The sequence below is a fragment of the Poecile atricapillus genome, chromosome W, assembly GCF_030490865.1.
Source record: "Poecile atricapillus isolate bPoeAtr1 chromosome W, bPoeAtr1.hap1, whole genome shotgun sequence".
NCBI classification, from domain to species: domain Eukaryota; kingdom Metazoa; phylum Chordata; class Aves; order Passeriformes; family Paridae; genus Poecile; species Poecile atricapillus.
In genome coordinates this window covers 23,379,460-23,406,853 of record NC_081288.1, presented here as the reverse complement: position 1 = coordinate 23,406,853, position 27,394 = coordinate 23,379,460, and the positions used below count along the sequence as shown (strand labels likewise).

At 42.0% G+C, this 27,394-nt stretch overlaps 1 protein-coding gene across 1 annotated transcript in view; it reads left to right on the top strand.

Moving 5' to 3' along the window:
- The window catches only part of LOC131591623 (NUAK family SNF1-like kinase 1), a 45,039-nt gene that overhangs the window by 6,737 nt on the left and 10,908 nt on the right, over positions 1 to 27,394 (top strand). The window contains exons 2-3 of the mRNA XM_058862509.1: positions 16,452 to 16,572; positions 26,877 to 27,028. Coding sequence (XP_058718492.1) covers positions 16,452 to 16,572; positions 26,877 to 27,028 — 273 coding nt within the window. The remainder of the gene's footprint in view (positions 1 to 16,451; positions 16,573 to 26,876; positions 27,029 to 27,394) is intronic.

Sequence of the window (27,394 nt, the reverse complement as noted above, 5' to 3'; positions counted from 1 at the left end):
TCCAAAAGCTGCATACCAGGCATTCAGAAACTGGTTGATGACCTTTGGTTTAACATAGGCATCTGCCTGGTTCTGGTCTCTCTCTCCTGTACCATGCTAATATACTCTCTATCTGCATGAGCTGGGATGCTGATGTCAAAGCACCTCCTCTTGCTGTGCAACTTTGCTCCTTTCAGCAGGACACTGTTCTCCTTATTGTTGTCTTCTATGTTTTTCTGTAAAATGTGTGACCGAACAATGTTTTCTGCCAAGAAATTGTCCAATGATTCTCTGAAGCCAGAGGTGCAGGTTTGCCTCCAGGCTTGGGGTGGGATGGGAGCTCACAGCTCCTGGCCTGGATAAGGCTGGAGACTGCAGCCAGTGCCCAGCTCAGGCGTTCTGTGTTGATGGTTTGCACGCCACCAGTGATGGGCACGTTGGTGTGGGAATCTCTGACCTACAAAAGAATTTCCTTCTTTCCTCCTCCATAAGTCAGGATTTGTCCCTAAATTGCCCAGGTGTGCACCAGACATTTTACAGAAAAACTTCTTGTCATTAGCACTGATGGGTCGATGTACTTAGGATAGTTGATATGTCAGAGGAAATGTCTCAGATGAAAAGGTCTCCAACTAAATATATAAATGATATTTGTCAGTGTTTCCCTCAAATATCTTCCAGCAGATGTGAGTACCATGTGTGTCCATTTAATAAACTAAACTCAAAATAATTTCCACTTTGCTAGATATATGGGGAATAGCTGGGGAGGGCGGGGAGCAAACTACAAAGCAAGGTAAAAACTGCATATGTGTGTTGTTATATTTGATGACCAATTCATTAAAGCCATAAGTGTATCCAGGCTTGCAATAGTGTTCTCCTGCTGTTGCTTCCTGTACTCCCTGGCTACAGAATCAGTCTCTATGGCTCTCATTTGTCTTACCCACATGAAAGACTTTGAGCATCTGCAAGTTATGATTTGAGAAGTATCTGCTTTTGAACAGAATATATTTATCACCGTGTCTTCACAGGCAGCATAGTACGTTGTATAAATTAGGGGATCCTAGACCTTTGAACACTCGGAGGCTGGGTGAGGTGCTCTGTGTGTGTACTGTGTCTGGCCATACCCATTAAACATCCTGGACCCACACCAAAAATGCCAGATGTTCAGTAGACGTGGAGGCCCTCCTGTAACCTTTGCTGTGTGCTGCAAAGCGTGGAGGGGGCAAGGTTGTAGCCATCCCTTGATCTCCCATGGTTCTTGCACTCTTATTTGAGCCCTGTAATTTCTATATTTTGAGCTAGAGACCATGGGCCAGTCTTCAATTCAGTCTGTTAAACTATTGCATGGTATAAGCTCATTGTGTCCCTCAACTGTCCAAAGATGGATGGGACTCGCTTAGCTCTGATGGTTTATGTGCCATCAGTCCTTAAAGCTGCCACTGGTCCACGATGTGATGGAAGTCCTGGGTCTTGCTCAAGTATGGACTTTTCTAGGCTCTATCCTTACCAGCATAGGAGATAATAAAATACTTTAATGGGTCGTTCCTTTCACTTGAAAAAAAATCCATTCACAGAGCAGCTGTGGGAAAAGGGATTGTATGAAACCATCCCAGCCAGTTGTAGGTGAATGTGAAAATCACAAAATAAATGCAGGTCTTGTTTTTTATAAATATTAAGAAGACAGCAGCTGAGATTGCTGAGCTTAACATGCTCCTGACGTAACTGTTAGTTTCCGGATTCCTCCTCAGTCTTCCCTTCTCACTGTCAGTATTTCCCACTTCACCTCACCACACCTTCAGCCTGATGCTTGGGCGTCCTTGCTGCTTGGGTCCCTGGGCTGCCAGCCTGCTGAGCGGGAGCATCTGCTGCACCTTGCGTGGGGCTGGCTGCCTCTGATGAAGCATTGGTGCTTGGCAGGCTGTGCTTCCCTGTTGCCTCGCCTTTCAGGGGAACATTGGCCTATGGTGATCCCAGAGCCCCTCGGCTACGCTGGTGCAGCAGCCACATGTGGGACGACTTAAGGCTGGAGCAGTGTCTTTGTTCGGAGGTCTGGCGGCTTGAGGGACTTGCAATTATCCTAATGTCTGGCTGGGCCGTGGAGCTGAGTCAGCGTGCTTGGCCTCGAGCAGCACTGCCTCAGAATAACGACACTAGTTAAACGACATTAGGCTTAAGAAAAAAAATAAATTTATTGTTCCTGTGACAAGATACCAAGTTCAGGGACTAAATTTAGATATTCTTCAGTAGATCAGAAAAACTGGGGTCCTGCTGTTGATGGAGATCTGAAAGCCTTCATATCATGTTTCCTGTACACAACAAGGCATTTGATCTCTTCTGAGATTTCTAATCTCTATTAAATGCCTGATGGTGAAAGATACCTCCCTTTATTTGAGGTACAAGTGTTATTTTAAATATGAGTGTGAATATTTTTTTTTTAATCACAAAAGATAGCAATGAGGGTTGGGTAGAAATACCTCTTTGATGCTGTGTGGTAACTAAATGTTCCTTTTTGTTAAACGGTGCTTTGTTGTTGACACAAAAAGGTTAAGTCCTTCGCATACAAGTCTGACAGGGGAAGACAGCAAAGCTTGTTGAAGAAACAGCTTCCAAGGCACTTGTTCAGAGCTGTCACTTACTTGCATATTTTTACGACTCTGCACAAATCAAATATTATGGCTTCCCCAGCAGAGTGCAGCTCGGGAAGGAGGAGCGAAGGTGTCTGGAGATGCCTGGAGACACCTGGTGCAGCGGATTCAGCAAGGCAGAGCTGCAGGCTGTTGTTTTGGTGTGAGGAAATAAAATAGCCTTTGGGAGGAGAAGAGGGGAGAGTGCAGCCTTTCCATCTGATGCATGTTCTAATGCCATGTGGCCTAGAACCTGGAAAATTCCTGTAAATACCTGCTGGAAGCAATGCAGGCTTAGCTGACTTGTATAGGGATGTAACTGAGAGACGCCCATTGCCCCCTTGGGAAGATACCTTTTAAATCAGGACTATACATGAGGAAAGGCATCCTTCATGCTACTTCCTTTGTTTCTATTCTCTTCAGGGTACCAAAATGAGCCAAAATAATTAAATGGTGATCTGTGGGTTTAAGCTTCAACTTCTGTAGCATCCAGTTGTTCCAGCCATGCTTTGGGCATCTAGGAGGAGAGTGGTTTCCGTGAGGTTCATCTAGAAAGTCTGTGGTGGAGCCACGGGAAGAGCAGAGGTTGACCACAGCTCCAGCACTGTGCTGAGCCATTCCTTGTGTGGGTATAACCATCTCAGGAAAATTGCTCTTAAAATGAATGTCCTCTTCCATGGCTTTAGTCACACTTGGAAGGGATGGTGCCAATTTTTCAAAAGCCCACCCTCTCTTGTGCCTTGGAGGCAGCTCATCACTGTTGGGCACCACTTGATACAGCTCAGTTGCCGTTGTGTCAGCACAGCCTGGCAGGAATGAGGGCCTTTAGCTGGACTGTGCAGTGCGTTTGCAGCCAGGCCAGAGACCAACCATCCTTTTCAACTACAGGGTTTTTTGTGTGTAGAGATCGAGAGTTTTCTACCAGTGTTTCAGTAAAACTCCCATTCTATCTGGAATTTTATTGTGTAAATGTGGTCTAAGGGAACCTGTGATAGGCCTCGTTGTGGGTTATGTGTTGCTCACAAGGAATTAATCAGGGAGAAGGATTTCATGCTGTACTTCAACCTCCTTCAAGCCTTTCTTGGATGAAAGGAAAACTCTGCAACTGTGAATGTAACTGGTTATGATTATTGGATGTCATTACTCACTCACTCTGAGCATAAAACAGAAATATTGCATCCCCTGTGATATACGTGGATGAAATGCTGGTCTCAGTTGCGTTAACACTTGTAAGCTGAAGAGTAGAGTCCGGTCCTTTGTTTCATTTGAAATACTCGTTTAACACAGGCAAGGACTAAACAATACACTTGAAAGCGATTTGTGTTATTGTCTGTAGAGCAGAGCTTGTATTTTATGAACTGGCTGATCATAAAGACAGCATAAATCATGTAAAGCGTTCTCATTTGCTTTTTCTTTCTTTTTTTCTCTTTTTTTCTTTTTGCGGATGGGGCTTGTAGGGTAGAGTTGCAGTCAAATGTCTGCTCCAGGATATTTTAGTTGAACTGTGCGAGTCCATTAAACAAATGTAATGGATTTTTGGAAAGAAGCACTGCGTGTTTCAAACCAAATGTTTTACATAGAGAACATCTGGTTAGTTCTGGGTGTTTGTATGTAGAGCACATCAGACAGCAGCCGTAGTGAGTTCAGCTGGGAGGTTGCCTGGGATGTAGTTGTAGGATATGACAGTTTGGTTGTTATGGGGAATAATTCCTATGAAGTATTGCCATAAACTGAATGTTTGGCACAAACAGTTATATCTTTGTTTTACTGCACACCCAAGTTATTTTTCTTATCTGCCCAGCAAAACTCTAGAAGCTGTTTAAATAACCCAGTAAAAGCTGGCACCTCAGATCTGTATTAAAGCATGCCTGAGGAAGGGAAGTGAAGCTTGCTCTGTTTTCAGGGAAGCACTATGGATTCCTGCCATGGGCAGTGCAGTGTGAGTGAGCAATGAATGCAATATGTGCGAATGGTTTTGTGGGGTTGAGTTGGAAACGATCAGTGTTCCACTCGTGTTGTATGGTGTTGCTTTGTGCTATGTGAATATGCAAAACTGGTGAAATGCATGTAATTAGCCTGACGTTAGAGTTTATTGGGGCTACTGGAAGGACTTTAACCTGGGTAAATTAATAAGTCTGCTTTTACTTCACAGCATCGGAAATACTGTATTTCCAGGAAATGTAGGAAATGTAGAAAAATGTCTTATTTGGGAGTTGGTTCTTAAATTATTTCTGCAGTTTAACTGAGGAATGCGTGGTTCAAATGAGATTAAAGCTGTAATTTCCAGAGTAGCAATGCAGCTTCCCCTTTCAGGATTGTTTAACTAAAAAGTTAAACAAAGTGGGTTAGGCAGTCTCTTGGTCTGGTCCCTTGTGGACAGCAATTCACATTATGCAGCACTGCTTTAATAGTCCTGCTTGGTCTGACATGATTTGTGGTACTTGCTGAGATGAGTTTCTGGACCGAGCAGCATGAGAGGGAATTGCTCCTCACTCTGAGGAAGGGGTTATGTCCAAGTCTGTGCGAAGGTCACTGGCAGGGTGAAGTGGGAAGCCTGAGCTGCTGTTGTTACACTACCTAACAGTTTAGCTTCTGGCAAGCGGATCTCAGAAACATGAGTTCTAACTCGCGCTTGTTCAATTGACTCCAGCCAAAACACATGCCAAAAAAAGTGTTTGTGCATGTTGAAGAAGGGGGCAACAGTCCTGGAGCTCACAGGATCTGGGGGAGTTCTTAAGCAAAAGCTTTCCATCCTGAAAAATAATTGCTTTGTGCTTTTTTCCCCTCCAAAGTTAAGTCTCCTCAGAACTACTTAGAACTGCCTGCAGTTGGGAACTCCTCTTCTAGCAGGAAAGCTGGAATTATGCATTTAAGGCTGCAAAATTGCTGTGTCGTCAGTCATTTAATTGTAGGAAAGTGTAATTCATTCATCACTCTCTCACATCCATTCCAAGCCCAACTGGCTGCAGGGAACAAGAGTGTTCCTGTTCCTGTGTTACTCTCTCCACTGAGCCATTAGGGTGGCCCTGGTAATTTACTTTCAGTAAATAGAAGGGAACAACAGGAGGTTCCTCTACCTTCAAGGGGCATAAATATTTCTCAGAAATCAGAGACGGATGGGGAAGAAATCTTAGCAAACTCCTTTTCTCATGCTGTAGTAATTCCACCACATTCTGTCATAAATTCCAAGATGGTCCCTTCCCAGAAGGGATCATTAAATAGGTAATGTCCAGGCAGAACAATGTAATACTGAAGTAGTGTGTTAATAAAAACCAAATTTAATATTGCAAAGCGATCTGTAAGCCCTGGAGCAAAATAATCTGGGTGAGGCTTTGATACACGATTGCCAATCTTTTTGTTTTCCAAGAGTATTTTTCCAGATAGGATGTGGGTTTATGGTTTGCTAGGTTCCCACCAGGAAGTGGTGTTTATATTTTGATCCGCCTTAGATCAGTTTAGGAAAGTGTACTAGATACAGGTGCTTCTGATAGTTCTGCATCACTAACCCTTCCAACTGTGCTGTTTAAACACATCTGTCCATCCTCCATCATATGATTTCTGTGGTCCGCCATTTTTGCACAATGAATCCTTGCTCATCAATGTTAATCCAAAAGGCTAAAATCTATAAATTCAACTTTAAAAATCTCTCCACACTTAAAAATTCTGTTCTGTTAATTAGGAATTTGAGGTGGTCAAACAGTATGGTGTTGGATTTTAATGAGTGTTGTGGTGCATGAAAGTACAGACATTTCTTCTTGAAAAGACTCTTCCCAAGTTTTTTCCTTGTACTATAGTAATTCCCATGGTGAAACAACACTTCCGTTTTTTTCTCTGAAGGACTGCAGAACCAGAGAGCAAAATCAAAAGATCCACACAATACCAGCTGACTTCACATTTGTCGTGGAAGAGGCACTGTAAAGATGTGCAAAGCTCTCAGTGATTCTGAGGTTTCTTTGAACTCACAGCAGCTTCAGTGAAAAAGAGAATAATCCGAGTTACATTTACTTATCCACAGCTTTCTCAAGCAGAATGTACCAATAAATGAAAATGTGCTTTGAGGTGGCTTCTTGGGAAAATGATTCTAAGAGTTCAAACAATGTCTAACCCTCTTCCTTGTTTAATGTGAATTACAGCCTTGCACTGATGTAGTACCTTTCGCCTAAACCTGTAAAATCACTTTAGAGACTCTGGTAACTGCTGAGGTTACCATTATTTAGCAGCACATTGTAACAGTTTGCAGCAGTTGCTTAGAGGGTGTGAATAACCCCATTTCCAATTTAAATTATAGGAGGAATTACAGGAGACTGTGTAATTTTCAAACTGGAGCTAGATCCAGGCACCAGGACTTTATACCTGTCTTCTTAAGAAAGTCATAAAGGGCTCTTTATAACGACATAGCCAAGATCTTGGTTTTGTGTTTCATCCTCAAATTGATGCCTTGAACAGTGTGCACTCCTCCTTTGGAGGATTACTTCAGTGTGGTTCACTGCTTATTCACAATGAAAAAACAACATTGAATTAAAGTCCCTCTCTGCTGCCTCAGGTTAGCATTTTGCATTACATCAGCAGCTGTGGTAGCTGTGAGATCAAGCCCCAAAATTACTGTGAAATCTTATCTTCCAGTTTTTGGACAGTGGATCTGTAATACCCATGTAACATTGAGAACAGTAAACTTGGGGCTTGTGAATTCTTTCACTCCTCTTTATCCTGACTTGCCAGTAATTAAATTAGTGCTAAACAGTCTGCGCACAGGCTTGCAGAAGTTAAAAGACTGACTGACACAGGATTCACTTTCAGTGACTTTTCCTCTTTTGCACATGTGCTGGATGGAGCTATGGTGTGTTTGGAATTTGATCAATAATGATTGCACAATTCTAACCTCATTTAAACTATGATATAAACAGACATGGTAGAAACGGATGCTACCAGGTTTTTTTCCTGCTTAAAAGTGAAGTCAGCTTTTTTTTTTCTGCCTTTTTCCCCCCCTCCTTTTTTTTTTTTTCCCTTTTTGGTTCCAACAAAATTGTAACCTGGAAGAAAAGCAATTAGACTTTGTGAAATCCCAACTCAGTGTAGCATTTGGCTTTGGTAAATGTGGAAGCCAAAAATAAACATCTGCTTGGCAACTTCACTAGAACTTAACTGTAAATGCAGTTTTCATCTTTTGAGTGAATGTGGCATTCAGTGCTGGTTAACATCTATGAAGGAGAATGATCCATAGTTGAGGCTGTAAAGCATTTTTTCTCTTTTTTTAATTATAGTTATGAACATCCATTGCCTTGGGGAAATCCCCTACCCCAGTTTCTTTCCAGATCTAATTTCTTATGTGCCAAAGCATGAACTTTTCTTGAAAGTTTGAAGGTAGTTGGCTGGGACATTTGTGAGTTATTAGACTTCGGAAAGGAGATGGTTACATTTAGAAGTGTATTGAAGAAAATGTAATCAGTCCCTCTTTTCTCCAGGAAGGTGAAGTCCGCACATGCTAGGGCCTCTCCCAGGATGCCAGACCTGCCTTGGGCTCCAGTCCTGCCAGGACACAGCTGCAAGTATCTTTAAAAACCTGGTCCTGTCAGATATCTGCTTTTCAACAAATCTTCTGCAACCTCTGCTCCTATCACAGCAAATTTGTTTTACTGTGGATCAGGGAGGATTGAAGTGGATGCAGATTTGTGGTAGCATGCTATTGGGACAGTAGGGAGGGGTGAAAAGGGGCAACTTGAGGCATCACTATGGGAAGCACATCATTATTGCTAGAGATGTTGGTTATTTGTAGGATGTTTCTTCTCGAACTGAATAGTGCTATGGCTTAGGAGTTCAGTAATGTGGTGTAAAAAACTTTGGGGAAGGGAGAAGTTTTTTAGTATATTTCTGACATAGGTGACTTGAGGCAAGGATTCTCAGCATTAAATGAGGAAAGGTCTGCCAGGGAAATTTGTCAGAGAATGCATGGTGTAAATATGTCAGGCTTTTTATACATAGCTGAGGGTAGTGGGTACCAGACAATGAAAGGATGCAAATTTCCCAGTAAGGCAGTAGTTACTCAGGAAATGTGCTCACAAATCCTGATAACAAGCACCGTATGCGGGGGTGAGGAAAGAAGTGGAGGGTGTTGTATGTTCCTCCTGGCACCCACTTTATATATGTACAGCATAAATGTGTTCATCTGGTACCTTCTACTGCTCATAAAAACTTGATTCCATAAACATCTTTCTCTGTGAATAAAGGGGGAACTAGAGAGAATATATAATCCCCTTGCAGAGTGTTTGTGAATAGTTAATTCCTCTTCTCCACTTGGTGAATCGTTATTGATGATATGATAGCAGCAACTATGTCCAGCAGAACCAAAAAAGTAAAATTAAACCTGAAGTAATTATACCTTCATTCTCCCAGAGACAGTGGCACATTGTGCCTCATCTTATGCAAATAGAATTTTGATTTAACCTTTATCACAGTGACTCGGGACTTCTAGTGCCTTGGCACAAGAGTGAGTTTCTCTACAAGTAGTGACATCAGCTTTGGTTTTTAGAAATATAATCTGTCTGGTACATTGTGAAGAGGGGAATAAAACAGGGAGATGCTGATGTTTGCCTTATGCTGTTACCATGCAGAGTGAGGCAGCTGTAAAAAATACCTTTACCTCATACAAGCACATGGACCTGAGAGGTGCATGGAGGCACGTGCATCCTTGCCCTTTATGTGTGCAGCTGCTGGCTTGCAAGAACAATAACAGTGTTTTGTCCTTGGTAACATCCATGACATGAACAAACATGTGATGGAACAAAGTAGTGAGCAGAAGCTGAGATTTAAATCAGCAAAGGCTCACTTGGGTGCAGATGGCACCGATTACTGCTTTGAGCAACTCCCCCGATTACTGCATAGTTTGCCAAATATCAAACAATAGAGTTGGGCTGCTGATAAATAATTAATAAGGATTTTGTTGAATGCTTGTCTCCCAGGCAGTATCACCATGGAGATGATCTGGCTTTTAGGATGTGAAAACTAACAATCTCTGAAACAATGGCATTGTGTCAACCTTACTCTTTCTCTGAAAGGGAGAGCTCTCAGAGATGTGTTAGCACATTGCACAACGCCAGGCACTAATTTTGCTTACACTCACAGTGGCCTTTTGTCAACTTTTCAGTGTCTGCATGAAATGTTTCCTATGACCATGCAAAAGCTTGTTCTTAGAATTACATGTCCTTGCATGATGCTCTTTAGTACTGCATCTGGCCCAGGGCTAGAATCTCAAGATTACTTTTTTCCAGCAAATGGACACAGCAAAGGTATAATCATGTGGTACGAGGCTTACAAAAAGAAGTCCTCATGAGAATTCCTTTTCAGAACCCTTTGGATGCTTCATTTTCCCATAGGATTATTTGTCCATAGCTCCTTCTTCCCACCTGGAAGGTCCAGAGGCTAGTTAGACAGTTACTCAGCCCAGCCTTTCCTTTTTCTCCTTTGTGCAACCTCTTGAGGTGCCATTTCAATGCAACTTCATTATCAGCATCCCCCTCCTTATCATTTGATTGCAGCCACCTCAGGGACCACATAATTTTGTAGCTTTGTTTCTTTTACTCTTGGTTTGGTGATGTCTGGGCCAAGAGCCATAGGTAGAGACTCGCCTGGAAAAAACATTATGTGGTGCCAGACTTTATTCTTTCTTACTTGGCTCTGTGGAGCTGGAGAAAGAACAATGTACCTTTTCTCTCCCCACCCCCAAACATCCTCTGCTCTCCCTTTCTCTTCCTCCCCTGGTTGATCAACCTATTCTTTACCTCCACACCCCATTGGCACATTGCACTTCCCACCTTAGAGTCTCAAAGAAAGGAAGCAGAGCTGTGAAACTGGCTGGGCTCACCCACTTCCCATTGCTGGGTGGGGATGGGTTCAGTCCACAGCTTTCAGAAAGGAGAGGTTTATGTGTATTTAACCTTCCCCTCCCTCTTCACCCAAAGAAAAGAATTTTTCATAATTTTCTTTAAGCGTCTTTTTTGACACGTCACTCAGTGGCAACGAGCTGGTTTCCTTTTCTCAGGGAACTTCGCTCTCTGTCCTCATGCTGGCTTTTTGACTCTCTGCAATAGTATTGCAAGAGCCCATTGGAATTTGTTCGAGCATGGGTGGTATGTACAAGTGCTGGAACCAGCTTAAAAGTCACAGCCTCCCTCGGTGGAAAAAAGCAGTTCATATCTCACTATGGTCCTAAAAATAGCCTTGGTAGATAATAGAGAGTGGAAGATTGTTTTCAATGGATCTGAATGTACTGCATGCAGAAATCGCTGGGGAAGGGTCAGTAGTTTGTGGCCTTTAAGTAGTCAGGCTCAGCTACAGCACTCACCGACGTAAAAATCTGTGACTCTGCCCTGTGGCTAGTTCTACCTTTATTTATATTCATACAACTCAGCTGGAAATGAGGCAAACTTAGGTTCATTTGACTAAAACAAACACATGAACCAACTTCCTGAAATCAAATGAAACATATTTTCACTTTGATGAAAATAGAGCACTTTTTTGCTTAGCCATAAATGATGATGCCAGCAGTGACTCAGCAGACAGGGAGATTTGATATGGAAATGGGCACCTACTGCCTGCCATGCCCATTGCCAGATGTTTAGACCTGGAAATGCTTTTTGGTACACAGTGGTCTTGATAAGGCTCTGTAAAAATAAATTCTACCTGTTTTGCTCTGCTAAGCAGCCAAGAGGCTTGAAAAGGAAGAAGGACATTTCTCTCACAGACAGGACTGAATGTACAGAAACCTTTGCAACCATCATACTTTTGAAGTATTTATAGTTCAAGTCCAGTTATTTGTATGAAACAAAAGCAAAGAAGCATGAAGTGTGTTGGAAAATACTTTATAATCTCTCTACACCAGTTCAGAGAGTGAATATAAATCCTCTTTCCAGCAAATGGAAACCAGTAATTTACTGCAGCCTTGAAGAAAGCAATTTATTTCTCTACACTTCCTGCCCAGCACACTCTGCAAGCTGACTCACGGAGGGATGGGAAGCCAAAAGCTGTTCTCCCTCTTTCCTATCTGCTTCTGGAAGGCAGAGCAGCAGTGAAGGTGGGGGTGTGTGCTTGTGCAGAGCAGCTTGGAAGTGCCTGGCAATATTAGAAGCTCACAACCACTGCCTGTGCCATAGATTTTGGAGAGGGTATTCTCTTTACCTCCTTCTGAGCAGAGACTGGTACCAGAACTGGCAGTGCAGGTGGAGGCAGTTTCATCCTGTCTCCGATGGTCTTCTCTCCCTCTGACCCGATGTGTGGGACCATGCAGCCATCGGAGTTGCAGAAGATAATGGAAATGGTTTTGGTGCATACAGCCAGTAATGATCCCCAGAGGGAAACATCACATGGCCTAGTTTTGAGCTGTGACCTTGGTGCTTATGCATGTATTTAACTTTGCATGTGTGAGCTGTCCCACGAAAGTCAATGGACTGCTCACATGTGTGAAGTTAGGCATGTGCTAAAGTGTTTTGCCAGATGGGATATTGTGTCTATGGGGGCTTTGGGTGAACTTAAACCTGTTTTGTTGGGGTGAGAGGCTTTAGATTTCATTATTAGGAATCTGATACATTACTCTCCGTGAGTGCAAGGTCTTGGAGTTATCTGAAATTCTCATTAAAACAAGAAGCTAGGAAAAATACAAATTCCTCCACTAGTAATGTCACTAAAAATACTATAATTAAATTATCTAAGTCTTAAACCCAGTAAAATATATTGAGAAAGTGTGGTAGAGGTATAAGTACAGTGTTTTGAGAGTACCAAAGGGACTAACAGCACTCTCTCTGCAGATACTGACCTGGAATATTTGGAGTAGTTAATGTAGCTGATGTAAAAAAGCATGTTGCTTTTTCTGTACTCTTGATTCATAGGCTGTGACCCTTAATAAATTTTGATGTTGCGAACAGTGAAGCCGCTGCTTTCAGAGAAGGCAAGAAAGCAGGCAAGAAAGAAAGAAAAGAACCTTAAGAATGAACAAACAAGTTCTTTCATAAGGGATTTCTCAAGTGACATTATTTCCTATTATGCTGAAGTTATTCAGGTTTATCATGCAGTGGTCCTGTAAGTGGGGTTTAGAAAAATGGAGCTAGCTCTGTCTGGTGTTAAAAGCATAAGCACTCTTTAAAAATGTATTTTCTGGAATATATTTCTGAAACAAATAAATTTCATGAAAGAAGTTACATCATTGATATTTTAGAATACCTGGAAGAGAGGCTTGTTTTATGGTCCTATACCATAACATACAGCTAGGGGTCTTATTTTACTCAGAGACATGAAAACAATGAAACATGTAATAAATACCTAGAACGTGATAATGATTTGTAACGTCTCCATGAAATACTGAATAAAACCCAACTGGATTGCTTTCTTGTTTGTGTTGGGTTTTTCACATCAGTAGACTTGAGCCCAAGTATTCTTACTGACATGGTCTAAGCAAACCGGTGCAGGTGAAAGACTTGACTGGCAGAAATCTGTTTCTTAGAAGGGAAGAGCTGGAATGAGTGCTGTCCTGCTCCACTAATCCTGCTCTGGGATGCCACTGCCAGTGACGGTCTCCTGACATTGATCGCTCACTGTTTGGCCTTTCAGACCAGGTCACCAGCAAGGCTGTGCATGGCTGGTAGCCTTTGAAGTGTTGAACTTGTCCACTTGGGGATTTTGCAGGCCACCAGGCAGATGGCATGGGGCAAAAAGTATTTGTTGAGATGCCTTTGAACCCTTCACTTTGCTGACACCCTTTTTGAGGAGAAAAATAGCAGTTTGACATGGGAAAAGGTATCAGAAACCATCCTGTTATAACCGGATGGTTTGTTGAATAAGGCACTTCCGAGGTGTGTTGCACAGTTAGGGAGGAAAAGGCAGGCAGCAGTTTGTGAGATGCTACTGTCCTTGTTTCCTTTAGGAGTCATGTTGCCTTTCTGTTTCGATTTCCTCATCTCCTGAAAGTGGATAAATTGTGCTGTTTCACCGATTGCTTATCAAGGTTTAACTAATAAATGGCTTATGTGCTGTGCAAATAGACAGTGATACTATTTTGTTAGTGCATGTGAGTAAGCCTCTGTTACGTGTGAGTGCTTGTACTGGTAACATCCAAGGGGCACTGCCTCCCATGCAGCGCTCTTGCTGTTTGTCAGGATTGCAGGGGGTGGGCTGACCGTGGCCAGATGGATTCTTAGAGCTGCCCTGGCTCCATTGGCACCACTGGAGTAAAGATATTTCATACCTGCCAATTGTCTTTCCTTGTTTCCAAATGCTGGTCACTCTGATCTGAAGGAGCTGAGTGAGGGAAGAGAAAGTCTTGAATGTTAAAACCCAGGAGATGTGTTCAGCATGTATTCTTTCCTTATACTGGGATGAGATGTTGCAGCCTGGATGTCACTGACAAAATCCCAAGTACTTTGTCTGGGCTGTTGAATTCTACCCCTGCAACTGGGAAATGATGCTTGCAGGAGAGCTTAAGTACCATCTTTGAAATTTAGGTAAACTTTTAGGAATAGCCTTTATAAATTAAGGTGCCTTAATTTTCAGCATGGCTTGTGAGACTGTAAGCTCTCTGGTCTTGTTAAAAAATATGTTCCCAGGCAACACAGCTGTTTGTGAAGATGTGTAAAATATATTAGAATGTTGATCCAAACATATATTTACAAAGTGCCACCACACTTCTCAATCATGTTTGCATTTTTGTATCTAAAAATATGTTTTCTTACACACAATGATTCCACAGAGGCCAGTTGCAGTAATTATGGGTAGATGTGCAAAAGTCCTCTCTTTGAAGCACACAGTCAAGTTATCAGGAGATTGGCATGTCCTCTGGGCTGCCGTTATTACTTTACCAGCCATGAATGGGGAAGAATTTGCTCCCTGTTGTATATTTTGACAATGAAACCCTTCTTAAATTCTTCCTCAGAGCCAAGTACAAGGCTGTCTTAATAAAAAATATGTTTTTACCCATGTCTATATTTATTTCTTGCAGGAATGCACATACTGCTCCAAGAGCCACCCACATCCTTCTGTATACAGGGTGTATTTGCATTTGCAGTCAGTCCGAGTGCAAACGTGGGAAGGGGAAAAATCCAATGTCATCTTTAGAGTTGGTTGCCTTTTCCATCTCTAGAATTACTTGGAGGCTATCTTGGTCACTCATTCAATTAAGATCTGTTGTATTACCTTTTCTAGAAATATGTACCATGTAAATAAGACCTATATACTGTAACTATGTTGTTACTTTTAAAATCTCGATTCCAAATGTTTGGGTCAAGAGGAAAAAAAATAGTTTTGGTTTTAACATGCAAATCATTTTGTCCCTTGACTTCTTTTTGTTCCGCTGTCCCAAAGTAGGGGAGCACTTGAGCAAGAGCTTAATTTTAAGCACGTGCAGCAATCCTTGGGAATTCAAGGGGATGGGGCATGTGCTTAATGTTTTTTTGAACAATGTTGCTTTTCAGAGTTGAAGGCTTTGTAGGAAACCTGATCCTTTAAACTGGCTCCTGTTTATGTACATTTCAATTTTATAATATCGTAAGTTTTTCTCTTCTTTCTTCAATATCCTCAATGCTACATCATATAATGAAAACAATACTGGTCATGCCACTTACAATTACTAAAGTAGGCAGTGAAATTTTTTTTTTCTAGAGTAACTGGGGAAATAACGTAAATCGTAGACTTACAAATGTTTTCCCTGGAGAAGTCCACAGTAGTTGGCTGCAAAGAATGACACAAGTTTGGTTTACCCGTAAAAGGGTGGTCATCTCAGCAGGTCAGTGATGTTTTTCAAAGACGTATTGCTGATTTTAAGATAGCTGATAATTTATTCCCTGAACCCTAGCTTAAAAAAAACAATGCAGGGTAAATATTGAATATAATAAAGGCCATGCTGCCATTCAGTATGCACAATGCCCTCACCTTCCCTCTCCTACCAGCTTCTCTGCATTGTCTTCTGCATTTCTCACAGGGCATGAGATGACCTCCACGATTATTTATGGGGGTGTTCAGATAAGCCCTTTTTTCACAGGCAACACACATGCACACTGGACTCACAAGTACTGTTATAATTTGAATTTATATTCCAAGTTCAGCTATCACTTCCTCTGTTCCCACCCTGCCTTTTGGAAAGATATCCAGTCACATTATTTGCTTGTTAAAAAAGCTTGCTGATTGAGGAAGGATGCAGGAAGGATATGTTTTTGCAGTGATTGCATAAGTGTTGTGTAGGACCTGAAGCCTTGAGTTTATATGAGGACGAGTTTAGATGGGAATTTCAAAGATTTATTTCTTCTGATTTTTGAATAAGTTATAACTCTTAGACAGTTTGCCTGCTTTAAAGAACCATGGACTAACCTGTGTTAATGGGATCCTTTATGATTAACAGAGATATCAATACATAATCGGCACCCTGGATTCCCTGCCTCTGTTCCATCAGAGATCTCAACGTTTTTTCAGAGAAATTGTCTCATAAGTTTCTTTTTAAAATTGTCAAATGCAATTTTGTCTTAGCAAATGTACTTCCCATCAAAGTCTCTTGCAGAGTTTTGTCATTCACATAAGCACATTTGCATGTGCTTAGGCTAGCACAGAGATCTTTCCAAAAGACACTGTGCTCCCCCTCAGTGAAGTCCTAAGACCTGAAGAGCCCAAAACTTCTTGTCACCCATTACTGTAATAAGAGTGTATTTATTGCTATGCAGTGAGGGAGCTGGAGCATGGAGGTTTGTATTTTAAAGATTTGTTTTGGTCATTCCACGTTCTGCCAACATCTAACATCTGTATTTATTTTTGAACTCTTCTTAGTGGATTTGATGCATCTGTTCAGTTCCAAGAATAATGCTTGATTTCCTGAATTTATAGGTTGCAATAAAATCCATTCGTAAGGACAAAATTAAGGATGAACAAGATATGGTTCACATCAGACGGGAGATTGAGATCATGTCATCCCTCAGCCACCCTCATATCATCACCATATATGAAGGTTAGTGGATGTGATTTTCCTCCCTGACTGCTCTGTTACGTTCTTGCAGACCTGATGTTCATGTTTCTTGAGATCGTGCACCAAACCAACCCCTACTCCTTGTGTAACCCATCCCTTACCAACGAGACTGCCTTGAGCACTGCCTTCCCTCTGAGCTAACAGTGTTTCACAGATCCATAAACCTGTGCTTGGAAGAGCTTCTTCTTGTGTGAGTTCACTGTGTCAATCGCAGGTGGGAGATGGTTGCATGTGTCACCTCATGTCCTTGCTCCCTCTGCACAGCTCAGGTTCATTTCGTCCTCACTCATGAACCAGCCTGATGTCTGTTTCTTCTCCCAGCCCCTGAACCAGTCCTTGTTTGCTTTATTTTCCCTGGACTGCAAGGACCGCTCTTATCTGCTCTAGGACTTTGGTCCTCCTTTACATGCCAGTTCAAGTTGCTAGTTCTGTCATTGCAGCTTTTCCCCCTGAATCCCAGCTTCCGCTTCCTGTCCACCTCTGCACACTTTTCCTGTCAGTCTGGTGGCTGACTTACCATTCCTGTTTCCTTATCCTGTCTTCTTCCTCTACCTCCTTTCTTCCTGGGACACGGCTAGGAAGATTTGCCAGTTTGTTTATGTCGCAGCAGTAGCTGGGCGGGTCAGGCGATGTGCATGGTAAAAGATACCAGCCAAAGGGTCTGTTGCTGCAGGGAGGGAGGCTGCATGTTGGATCTGGGATGTAGATTCCAGAGGTTCAGAGGGGCCTGGGTCAGACAGCCTTGTCCCTGGGGATCACCCCTTTTCCTCTTTGAAGAATAGGAAGCCTGCATGTAGCCCTACACATTTCCATAGCCATGAGGTAAATGCAGAAGGTGATGAGATGTGTATGGCAGCTCTGCTCTGAGAGTTGATATGGCTGATTAAAACAAGGGCTGTCTTGGCATACTGTTACACTATCGCATATTGAGTTATTCAAAAGCATGTTCTTGTACTTGAAAAGAGATGAGTATCTGTCTTTTTATTGAATAAACTCATAAAAGGATCTGGGAACAGAAAAGGGGAGGGATACTGCGTCAGCATGTGGGCTGCAAATGGAACAAAAGTTACTTCAAATGTGGATGGGAGCTTAAGAAGAAAAAAATATTAAACATGCTGTGGTTCTTTGACCAATTGCCCTTCTCATCCTTAATTTAAATAGTTTTTACTGAATTAAAATATTTGTAAAAATGAAAAAGGTTACAGCATTTTTAGGAAGCAGACACTAAGTCTTGTGGGAGCAAAACTTCCCTGTCTGGCCCTGCAGAGGGAGGAGCAGTGCTTCTGCAGCAGAGTCAGTTGAGCTCCATGATGGAGAATTCATCTTGTCTGAGGAAGATGAGCACGTATATCAGTTCTGGTGTGTTTTCCAAGGGGTCAGAGTCACTATTTGGCCTGTAGCAGCCAATGCTCTAACTTTGATATGGTAGCACTGGGAAGATGTGTGGTTGTGCAACTAAACACAGAGGAGCTGCCCAGAGGTGAGCGTGTGAGATCAGGGGCCCTTGAGTGTGCGCTTCACTTGAAGCTGAAGAGTACTTGTTGCGAAGTTAAGGGACTATGTCAAGGACTGAAGTATTTGTATCCTCTTGAAGTTGGATTTTAGACACATAGCTCTTCCTCTTGAGTGATGCATGAAGAGTGATAATATCGCTGTCCCCTGACACAAAATGTTGAAGTCAGTAAATCCTAAGAGATGGGCTTAATCTCACCAAAATGAAGCAATCCAACATTTCTGCAGCTGGTGTATGCTACAAGTCTAGTGTCCCTCTCTAGTCAGGAGAGTTCAGCATCTTCACAGGGTGGTTGGCTCTGTCCTGGGAGATGTTTTTCTCAGATGAGTGGGATAAATGACATATTGGAGGCTCCTGTTGGAGTCTGACTGACTAACTTAGATCAGATGCTTAACTTTAAAACAGGAGCCACCCTAGAGATATTTTACTCCTATCTCACAAATTTTTACTGTAGGTTTCCAGACTGCCACTGCACATCTCTGTAGGTGCCAGGTTGCACAGATACACTTAGCATTGACAGTGATGGATGTCCCTGTAATAATCTTTGAAAGCTCTTTGTATTGCATTTACAAACATGTGTTTTCCTTAAGTAGGATTTTGTTTAGGTATCCTTTTGACCTTCCTGCTAATAGCGATTAACCTCTGAATTTGTCTCCTTGATGTAAACACAACCTTATCTTTTTTATTGATACCAAGGAAATTCAGATGTGTGGAAACCAAGCTTTCCAGTTTAGAGGTGCTTCTTTGTAACCTAATCATAAGGCATGTACCTTGCCCATTACTGCCAGGGCAGATGCACAGTTGTGACTAAAATTCCATCCTCTCAGCAGGGCTGTAATTGGCAATCTGTTGAGTGGGGTTGTGAGGGAAGTGCTCTTTAAGTGACTTTAAACTCCTTGAAAGGGACTGGATAAACAAAGTCGGCTTTGCTGGCAGTGTTCTGATTTCACCACTAAATTTTAATTTATAGAATAATGCCTCTGTCCATTCATCTGTCTGTCTCTCCCCTACCCCTCGCCCTTCCTTTGCCCTGTTGCTTTTTTGCCTTGAAAACTCCAGGATTTTATAATAAAGCCTTTGACAGCTAACATATTTTTCCAGGGGTAGCTTGAGTGCAAAATCTACCTCATCTGGCAATACTTTATAAAAGTTAAACCAGGGAAGGAACATTCTGCAAACATTTAAACACATGTTGGGCCAATCATGAGCGTGAAGTTACACTTGGTACATTTAGGAGTGAGCTCTTGAGTCTTTGTAGTGTGAAATGCAGTTGTCTGTGTGACTGTTTATGTGCTGAAAGAGTTGTCCTTGGTCAGCATAGCCATAGAGAAAAGTCTGCCCTTTTGCAAAATGCACTTAGAGGTGAACAGACTGTTAGCTAACATGTTTGTAGAAATAGTTTACTGAAGATCTTCTCTGGAGGATGAATAAACATTAGGATCAAAATTGGATACCATTGGAACACGATGGCATTAACCTAAATGGATAACTGAAGGAAAGTGTGTGCTGAAGTGCTCTGCTGAGTTGGGGCCAGGATGCTTATTAGGAGTGCTGTACCCTTTGCATTAGCAAGACACAAAATATGGATCTCCCAAGTAAGATGCACTTCTTTTTCTCCTAGGTTGCATTTTTGGTACTCTGCAGAAAAAGCAGAGAAATTCTCCATCATGTGTCTGTGAGTCCACAGTGGCTTGAGCTGGGGTGCATGTTTAATCAGGAGACTGGTTCAGCTCTACCTTCAAACCCCAAAGGCAACAGCAGATAATCTGACAGACTGTAACAGCAGTGGCATAGTATTCCAGGGTACTCACTGCACTGGCCAAATACATGTTCAGTCTCACATTTTGTAACAGACTTCATGCAACAAAGCATAAACACACTTGGTATTTCACACACACGTAGGTCTGTCTCTAGTGTGGGGAGCTGAGTCGGTCAAGTCACCAGCCATATCATCAGCAAAGCCAGCTGCACTGTCAGAAATCTGCCTGTGTGGCAGCTGCTAAGGTGTGTGGACATGAGCCATTGCTGAGGAGCTGCATCCCTGCAGCAGCACTGGCTCAGACAAATGTTTTCCACCATCAGCTGCATGTGGACCTCAGGGTGGGGCAGCAGCCAGGTGCCAGGGTGGCAAAACAGTCACCTATCTCAGGCTGTGACCTGAGTTCAGAGCAATCCCAGCCTGTCTCAGCCTTCACTATCTCCTGATTTTCAGACATAATCAAAACAAACTTTGGTGCCTAATGACCCCACCCCTTCTGTGTGCAAAACACCTGAAAAAGCCACAAGTCCCTTCAAACATCACGTGCATGACTGGGCTTTATTCAAGAATGCTGGATGTTGGAAAGCTGAAATGACTCCTTTTTTTTTTGGCCAAGAGAAAGTACTTCAGCAGTGATACTGCTTAACCACATGTCTAATTGATTTCCTCTAATTATGTAGACTTTTGACTTTTGAGTGCTTTATTCTCATTGTTTTCAGTTGATAACATCCAAGAACATCAAGTAATATTTCAGTTGTCTGGAGATACTTATGAAACAAGAATAAACAAACTTAACTCCTTAGTTACTATACGCCAGCTTTATGAATTTCCTGTCATTCAGGGTGATCACCTAAACAGCACTTCATCGGACATGACATCAACTCAAACGTGTGAGACGACAGGCAGGTCCAGTTTAAATGTCAGACCGATTGCCAGCAGTGATGAAATTTATTTCTATCTTCCCATTTACACAGTCCTACCATAGCAATATAAATATTTGCTTCTCTGAAGTTCCTCGACAGTGTAAATCATAATTTAAATAAAGGGAAGTTAGCTCTTGTATTCTTTGCTGAAACAAAGACAATTAGTGTAACATATTATTGTGGCCAAATTAGCAGCTGTCATTTTTCCTTCCTTTTAAAGAGCAAACCATCATAATCTGCATATCCTCAGTCTTGCTCGATGAGAAACAATCTCACCAAGGATAATAGTTCCCATTCTGATTAATCTTCTCACTGGGGAGTAAATTATAGCATGCCATCTGATTTAAAGAGATTATTGCAGGATCTTAACTATATTCCTTTAATTTAAAATGAAATGCAACTTGGCTGAATAAGGCCATAATTCAGGAAAACAATTTAACACAAGCTTAGCATTAAAACACATACTTTATATATATTGATATCTTCAATTATAATTAAGCAAATGCAGAAATTCATGTGCATACATATAAGTGGTTTTCTCATTGGCCCTGGGATATTTTCATGTCTGCTATGTGCTCTGTTAAGAACAGTAACAAAATACTACTACTACTAAAAAACTAACTAAACAAAAATTGTGCCAAGGGGCTGTAAAACAGTCAAAAACACAAAAGCTGAATCAGGCTGAATTTCTAAGGTAAAAGACAGTTTTCAGTACTTGCATGACTTTTTGAAGAATAATTCAAGGTTTATTACACAAGTGAGGTAATTGGGTCATACATGAATTTTCTGAATGAAAAGGTTATTCTAGTCTGCATCTCCAAAATTAAAAACAAACTCGCTTGTTCTTTTGATTTGGCTGACCTTTAATAAAAGAGCATTTTGTAGCAGTGGAAAGGTACTTCTGTCTGCGGCTGTTAGGAGAGTAATAAAAATACCACTGAATGGAAAGACACCAGATGGAAGGAATGTCAACATACTGGAACTAATTTAGGAGATTGCTCTGATAGAGAGCAAAGGCATGAGGAGAATTCAAATGGTTCCAGTGCAAAGAGATTGGCCGCCCCTCTTAAACTAACAAACTAAAATCCTTACCCCAGGGTTACATGTAAACGAAATGGAATCAGCCCACAAGGAGGTAGTCCTTTGAGGCAGGGGGAAAGAATCCACCCCCCTCAGCACTCACTCTGACTTCAGTGTTCTATGAGCTTGGAGGAAGGGCAAAAGCCTTCTGCATTTTTTTGATTTTGGTAGTAAGTCAGTGCAGAGTGAACTGTCCTTATAGAGAGGTGTACAGTGTACCATCAGATATTTCTGTCTGATGTTTCCAAAACCATGCCCATCTGGGCTTTCAACAATTTTAGGGTGAATCACATCTCAGCAGTGAAGAAATGTAGTGAGTATGTTCATTTGGTGTCAGACTTGAGTTTCAGAAGAGGTGACTTTGGTATAGCTAGATCTAGGGAAGAATTTGGCAGTAGGGTTGAAAAGAAGAGTGCTGATGAGCAAGAGGTCAACCAGCGCTATTTGGAAAATAGAAGGCTGTAGATAGAAGCCTCTAAATAAAAATAAGTGGAGAGATTATATGCAGGAACTATTACTATAGTAGAACAACCTGCAAAAGAGGGACAGATTGTTCACATTACAAAATGTACTTTGTCTCAGATATACCTTTGATAGTGAGAAGTGAAATTCTTTCCCAATTTCACATTTATGTTCTTCAAGGAACTTTGAAGTCGGCAGATTTGGTTTCAATTATGAGCCTGGAGATACAGACTTTTTCGCTGTCACTTTTAAAAAAGAAACAAACACATGAGCATTAAGGGCGGGGTTTAAAGAAAAGTAAGAAATTTTTGACCACTGTATCTTAAGCACCCTTTGCTGCTTAGGTTCCCAAGGCTTTTGGGGTGACCAGACCAAAGCCAAGCAAGCTTGTAGCCCCCAGGGAAATGCTGTTTGTCCACGTTGCTGTGGCCAGTGTCCTAGTCCTTTGCTCATCTCCTGGGGATACAGTCATGTTGTTCCTCACACCTTGAGGTTCATGCTGTTCCTGCTCCTGATTCCTGATGTGCTCTCACACTGTTGTCTCTGTTTCCTCCCCTGTGGCCACTCTAAGTGCAGTCATCTCCACAGTCAGTCCTTCAACTGGCAGGCTCTGTCTGCTAAGGAGTAGTAGTGATCTGCAAGCACTACTCTGTAGCAGCCCTTGACCACTATGGCTGAGGCAGTGCAGCAGCCCTCCCACCACATCAAGGTCTTGCTGCAGCTCTGAGTAACTCAGCTTGCAGAGTGGTGAAAATAAAACAATGGCTCAGAAAGGAATGGTACACAGCCAGTAGCAAGCATTTCTCCTGCTGCTGTGCCCTCTAAGAGGTGAAACTCATGCCTTGTATCTAAGCAACCCCCCTGTCTTGATTCTTAATTGACAGGCCATCTCCCCTGCTATCCATGTCTGACAGTTCTCCATTTATCTAATTTGGCCAGCCATTTACAGAGTATTGATGGTTTAAAAAAAGCTAAAGCAGCCCCACCTTATTCATACATGGCTTCCTTCCCTTGACCTTGCTCGGGGCTGAGGAGCAGGCTTGTATGACATGGCTGTCCCAAAAGTAGGAAGCTTTGGGAGGCTCCTGGGGTTCAGCATCCTGCCAAAGCCATGCTTCTCTGCTGGCAGTAGGTGCAGCCAGGGTTCAGGCACACTTCTAGGTGGGAGTGAGTTTCAGAATGAATATGCAGTAGGATGGCAGGTAATAAATCATCTGCAGTAAAAACAAAGAGTGAACCAAGCAGTCCCAGAAGCTATATGGAGGCAACCCGTCCATCATCAGCCCACAGGTTACAGCCCAGGTGCTAACAGGGCAGTATATTTATTACCCCATTATTCTTTGCAGTAAGTCAATCCAGCCTTTAATTAATGCCCTCCTGTCTTCCCCCAGCATTGGCCACAAGGCTTTCTTGAGCATGTGTTTATAAAACTACATGCTGTGCTCAGAAGGGAAATTCAGAAGTGCCTGTGAAAACCTGCCTGAAGTGAAGAAATGAAGAAGTGAAACCTGCCTGACATCCTAAATACTACTGTGAAAATTCATGGTGTACTTGGCTGATGGTGTGAGACTTGCCAGAATGCCACCTTGTCATTTGCCTGATAGCCTTGACCACTGAATTCCTCTTTAAGGCTGTGTGTGTGCATAGACATAAATCCCACTGCCTTTCAGCCTCCTCTTCTTCAGCTGCAGCTCTCATTTTAGACTTTTTTGTCTGCTATTCAGTTCCCTCTCTGCAGGAAGGAGCTGTGTGTCCACTCCTGACGTTCAATTGATATGGTGGAGGTGCTCTGACGTGAAATGATGTAGTTGTTAAAAAATACCTCCCTATTCACCTCTGCTCCTGGGTGGAGAAACAAATTGCTGTTTAATTCTGTAATTGTTCAGCTGTGGTGATGCTGAGGAGGCCTCTGTAATGTCACCTAAGTTCAAGGATAGCTTCCATCTCAAAATTCTCCCTCATGAAGAAGAATGTGCCAGTAAACTGAAAGCCAAATACGAGTTCCTGGAACGATATTGTTCTCATTGTTTCTAGTGTGGCCTTGTGACAAAAATTTGAAATTTGGAACAGGGGTTTACTCAGCTTGGTGGTAGTATCTCAGTTTCCTAGAGGGTGTAAGAGAAAATTTGAAATGGAAAGTATCTTTGAATGCACATTCCTCCAAATCAAATGCTTTCCACCTCATTTCTGTAGAAATATTAGAAAATATATCTGGATGAGGACTTGAATTAATATGGTGAATTTGAGTCTAAAAAAATTAGATTTTTGAATTTAAAACTTCAGAACATCAAGGATGATTTGAGAAAACTCTTTGGACTGTGTAATGAAGACAAAACTTTAATAAAAACACAGCCTGGAAGAATGCTCTATCATGGCAGGGCTGCTATTGCTGTTACTGTCATCAGCAGCACCAAACACCTGGTGGGGCATCAGCCTTTGGGGGAGTGGAGCAAGAAGAGCCAAGAACAAATATGCCTCTGAGCTGAGGGTAGTCCTCAGTTGGAAATGCTTGGGATGTGCATTCCCATGAAAGTGCACTGAGATGGTTTGTGCCATGTGGCAACTTCACCTGTATGTGTGTGATACAGTAACCCCAAGCTCATGGAATCAGCTGGGGTTCTGGGGGAATTTTGTTGTTGTTGTTGTTATTATGTGATTTATATGTTTATTTTTAAATCAGATCTCTTATATAAGAGCATTTTCAGTGATTTGTCTCAGCTTACTAAAACTATTTCTTTTTGCCTTTTTGAAGAAGCCTGTACCTAACAAGCCTTTCCGAGCTTAGAGAAGCGAATGTATGCATTACTGTTTTATTGGTAACACATCACAGCACTTCCCTGTGTGACACAGGGCATGTTCAGTTTTTCCCAGACAGTATCAGTCTGTCATTCTTGGAGAGGATACTGTATGTATAATCCATCCAGAGACAGCTTTTCCAGTTTCCGAAGTTTATTGCTAATGAGGATGCACATAGGATGTAATCGCTGGCAGGAGCCTCTGCTTCGGGGTACAGTGAGGCCAGCAGACAAGTAAGCAGCCAATTTTATCTGGCTGTTTGCTCTCCCTTTTATCAGAGCTGTTTGGCTGGGGTTCAGGGGTGTTAGAGGGAACTGCAGAGGCTTTGGCTCGTAGATTTGAGTGACAAGGTGTGAGAGGACATGAGACAAAGCCTAAGAGAAGCAAATATCTGTGTGTTAAGAGAGGCAGCTTTGTATTTCACTGCAAAAGCTGAAGCTTACTTCTGTTTTTTTTTTTTAATCACCGAAGACTACTGGCTGAGCTTTGATAAAGAGATATAGGAAGGCATCATTACAGTAGGGCTGGTCAAAACTAGCATATATTTGTAATAAACCCTTTAACCTCATGAATTCGTATATGCCTTGTTGCCAATATGACCAGTGCTTAAAGATAGAAAATAGATAAAAAGATTAAAATGATAAAAATGAAAAAGGTAGAATATCTTCTAGATGAAAAGGAAAGAAAAAGAAAAGAAAAATCACCATGTTTTCATATAGCAGTGGCTATTTGTGGCAGGTGCAGGAAGTTTCCAGTGGGTTGCAGTGGATTTTTGCTGACAAAAGAGAAGAACTATTTAGCAGCCAGCAATTCCAGGCTATTAACAGCCTGCTTTACTAGATTGAATATTAGTATCTGTCACTCACAGTGAAGTCCTTGACAGCATGTGACACAGTGTACTCTCAGCCCCAAAGAAGGGTCGGGCTGTGGCAGATATGAGATGGATTTTCCTTGCTCTGCTTAGGCTGCCGTTGTGCATTGCTGCTGGCTCTGTGTAAGCAAGGGAGGATTACAGCATGCAATCTGTGATATGTGGTAGGGACAGGAGATAAAGAAGCTTGAGGAAGAGTTGGTTGCATGAGGTGGGGTACAGAGCCACACTGACAAGAGCTGTAGAGCTCTGGAGGCACTGCAGCCGCAGCAGTCTCGGGTGTCCATGCCTGCCATGCTGTCACACAGAGTTGGGATGGAGGAGGACATGTCTATCAGTTCCCTTATTGGATTTTGCTGGTAGGTGAAAGCCAACCAACAGTCATTGTAAGCCAAATGGCAGTCCTGTATCAGTCACTGAAGACAAGAATTTATTTTGCCTTCTATGAACCCTTTCCAAATGATATGAGGGCTCCTCTTTGCTTCTGTCCTCTGGCCTCAAGTAGGCTACTTGTACAAGGAATTCCATCCTGGAGCAGGAGCTGGTATTCATGTGTTACTGGCACAAGTGTCCACCTCATCTCACTAGGATAGACTTTGCCACCTTGTGACCCCATATTACTTGAGACAAAGAGGTTCATGTAGCCATATGAAAGAGAGGATAACCTCAGCTTCCTTCTCTTGGTCTGAGATGTTGTAATCTTCCTCTGGTAAAAAATAGCTTTGGAACTTGCTTTTTGCAGTGGGATTGTTAGTACATCTTTCCAGCCCACACTGGTGGTCTAGGATGTGATCAGACATCCTTGAGTCTTCTTCACTTTTTAAAGTGTCACTTTCAGATGTATGGAATCAGCTGTGGTATTTTTTCTTTTCTTCTGTGCAGTGTTTGAAAATAAAGATAAGATTGTGATCATCATGGAGTATGCAAGTAAAGGAGAGTTGTATGATTACATCAGTGAGAGGCGGCGATTAAGCGAAAGAGAGACAAGACACTTCTTCCGACAAATAGTCTCTGCTGTGCATTACTGCCACAAGGTGAGCAAAGGATTTCATAGTAAAGAATGCTGTTTCAAGGCTGATTACTGACATATATTTCAAAGCATGTCTGAGGTAACACCATTCATTATTATCAGAGCACATGATTTTATCAGTATAACAGGAGATCTTCATTAAAAGTGCTACACTGAACTAATGCCTTTTTTTAAAGACTAATGGTGCTTTCCTGTGTTATGGCAGATGCCAGACGCACCCTTACTTTAGATTTACCTTGTGTTTTTGCCTTTAAATAATTCTCCTGACATTAAAATCTCAAAAATTAAAACATCAGCTGGAGAAGGCATCCATACATGCTGTCCTGCACAGTATTAGTATTAATGCATTCAAATAAATGTTAGTTTGCAA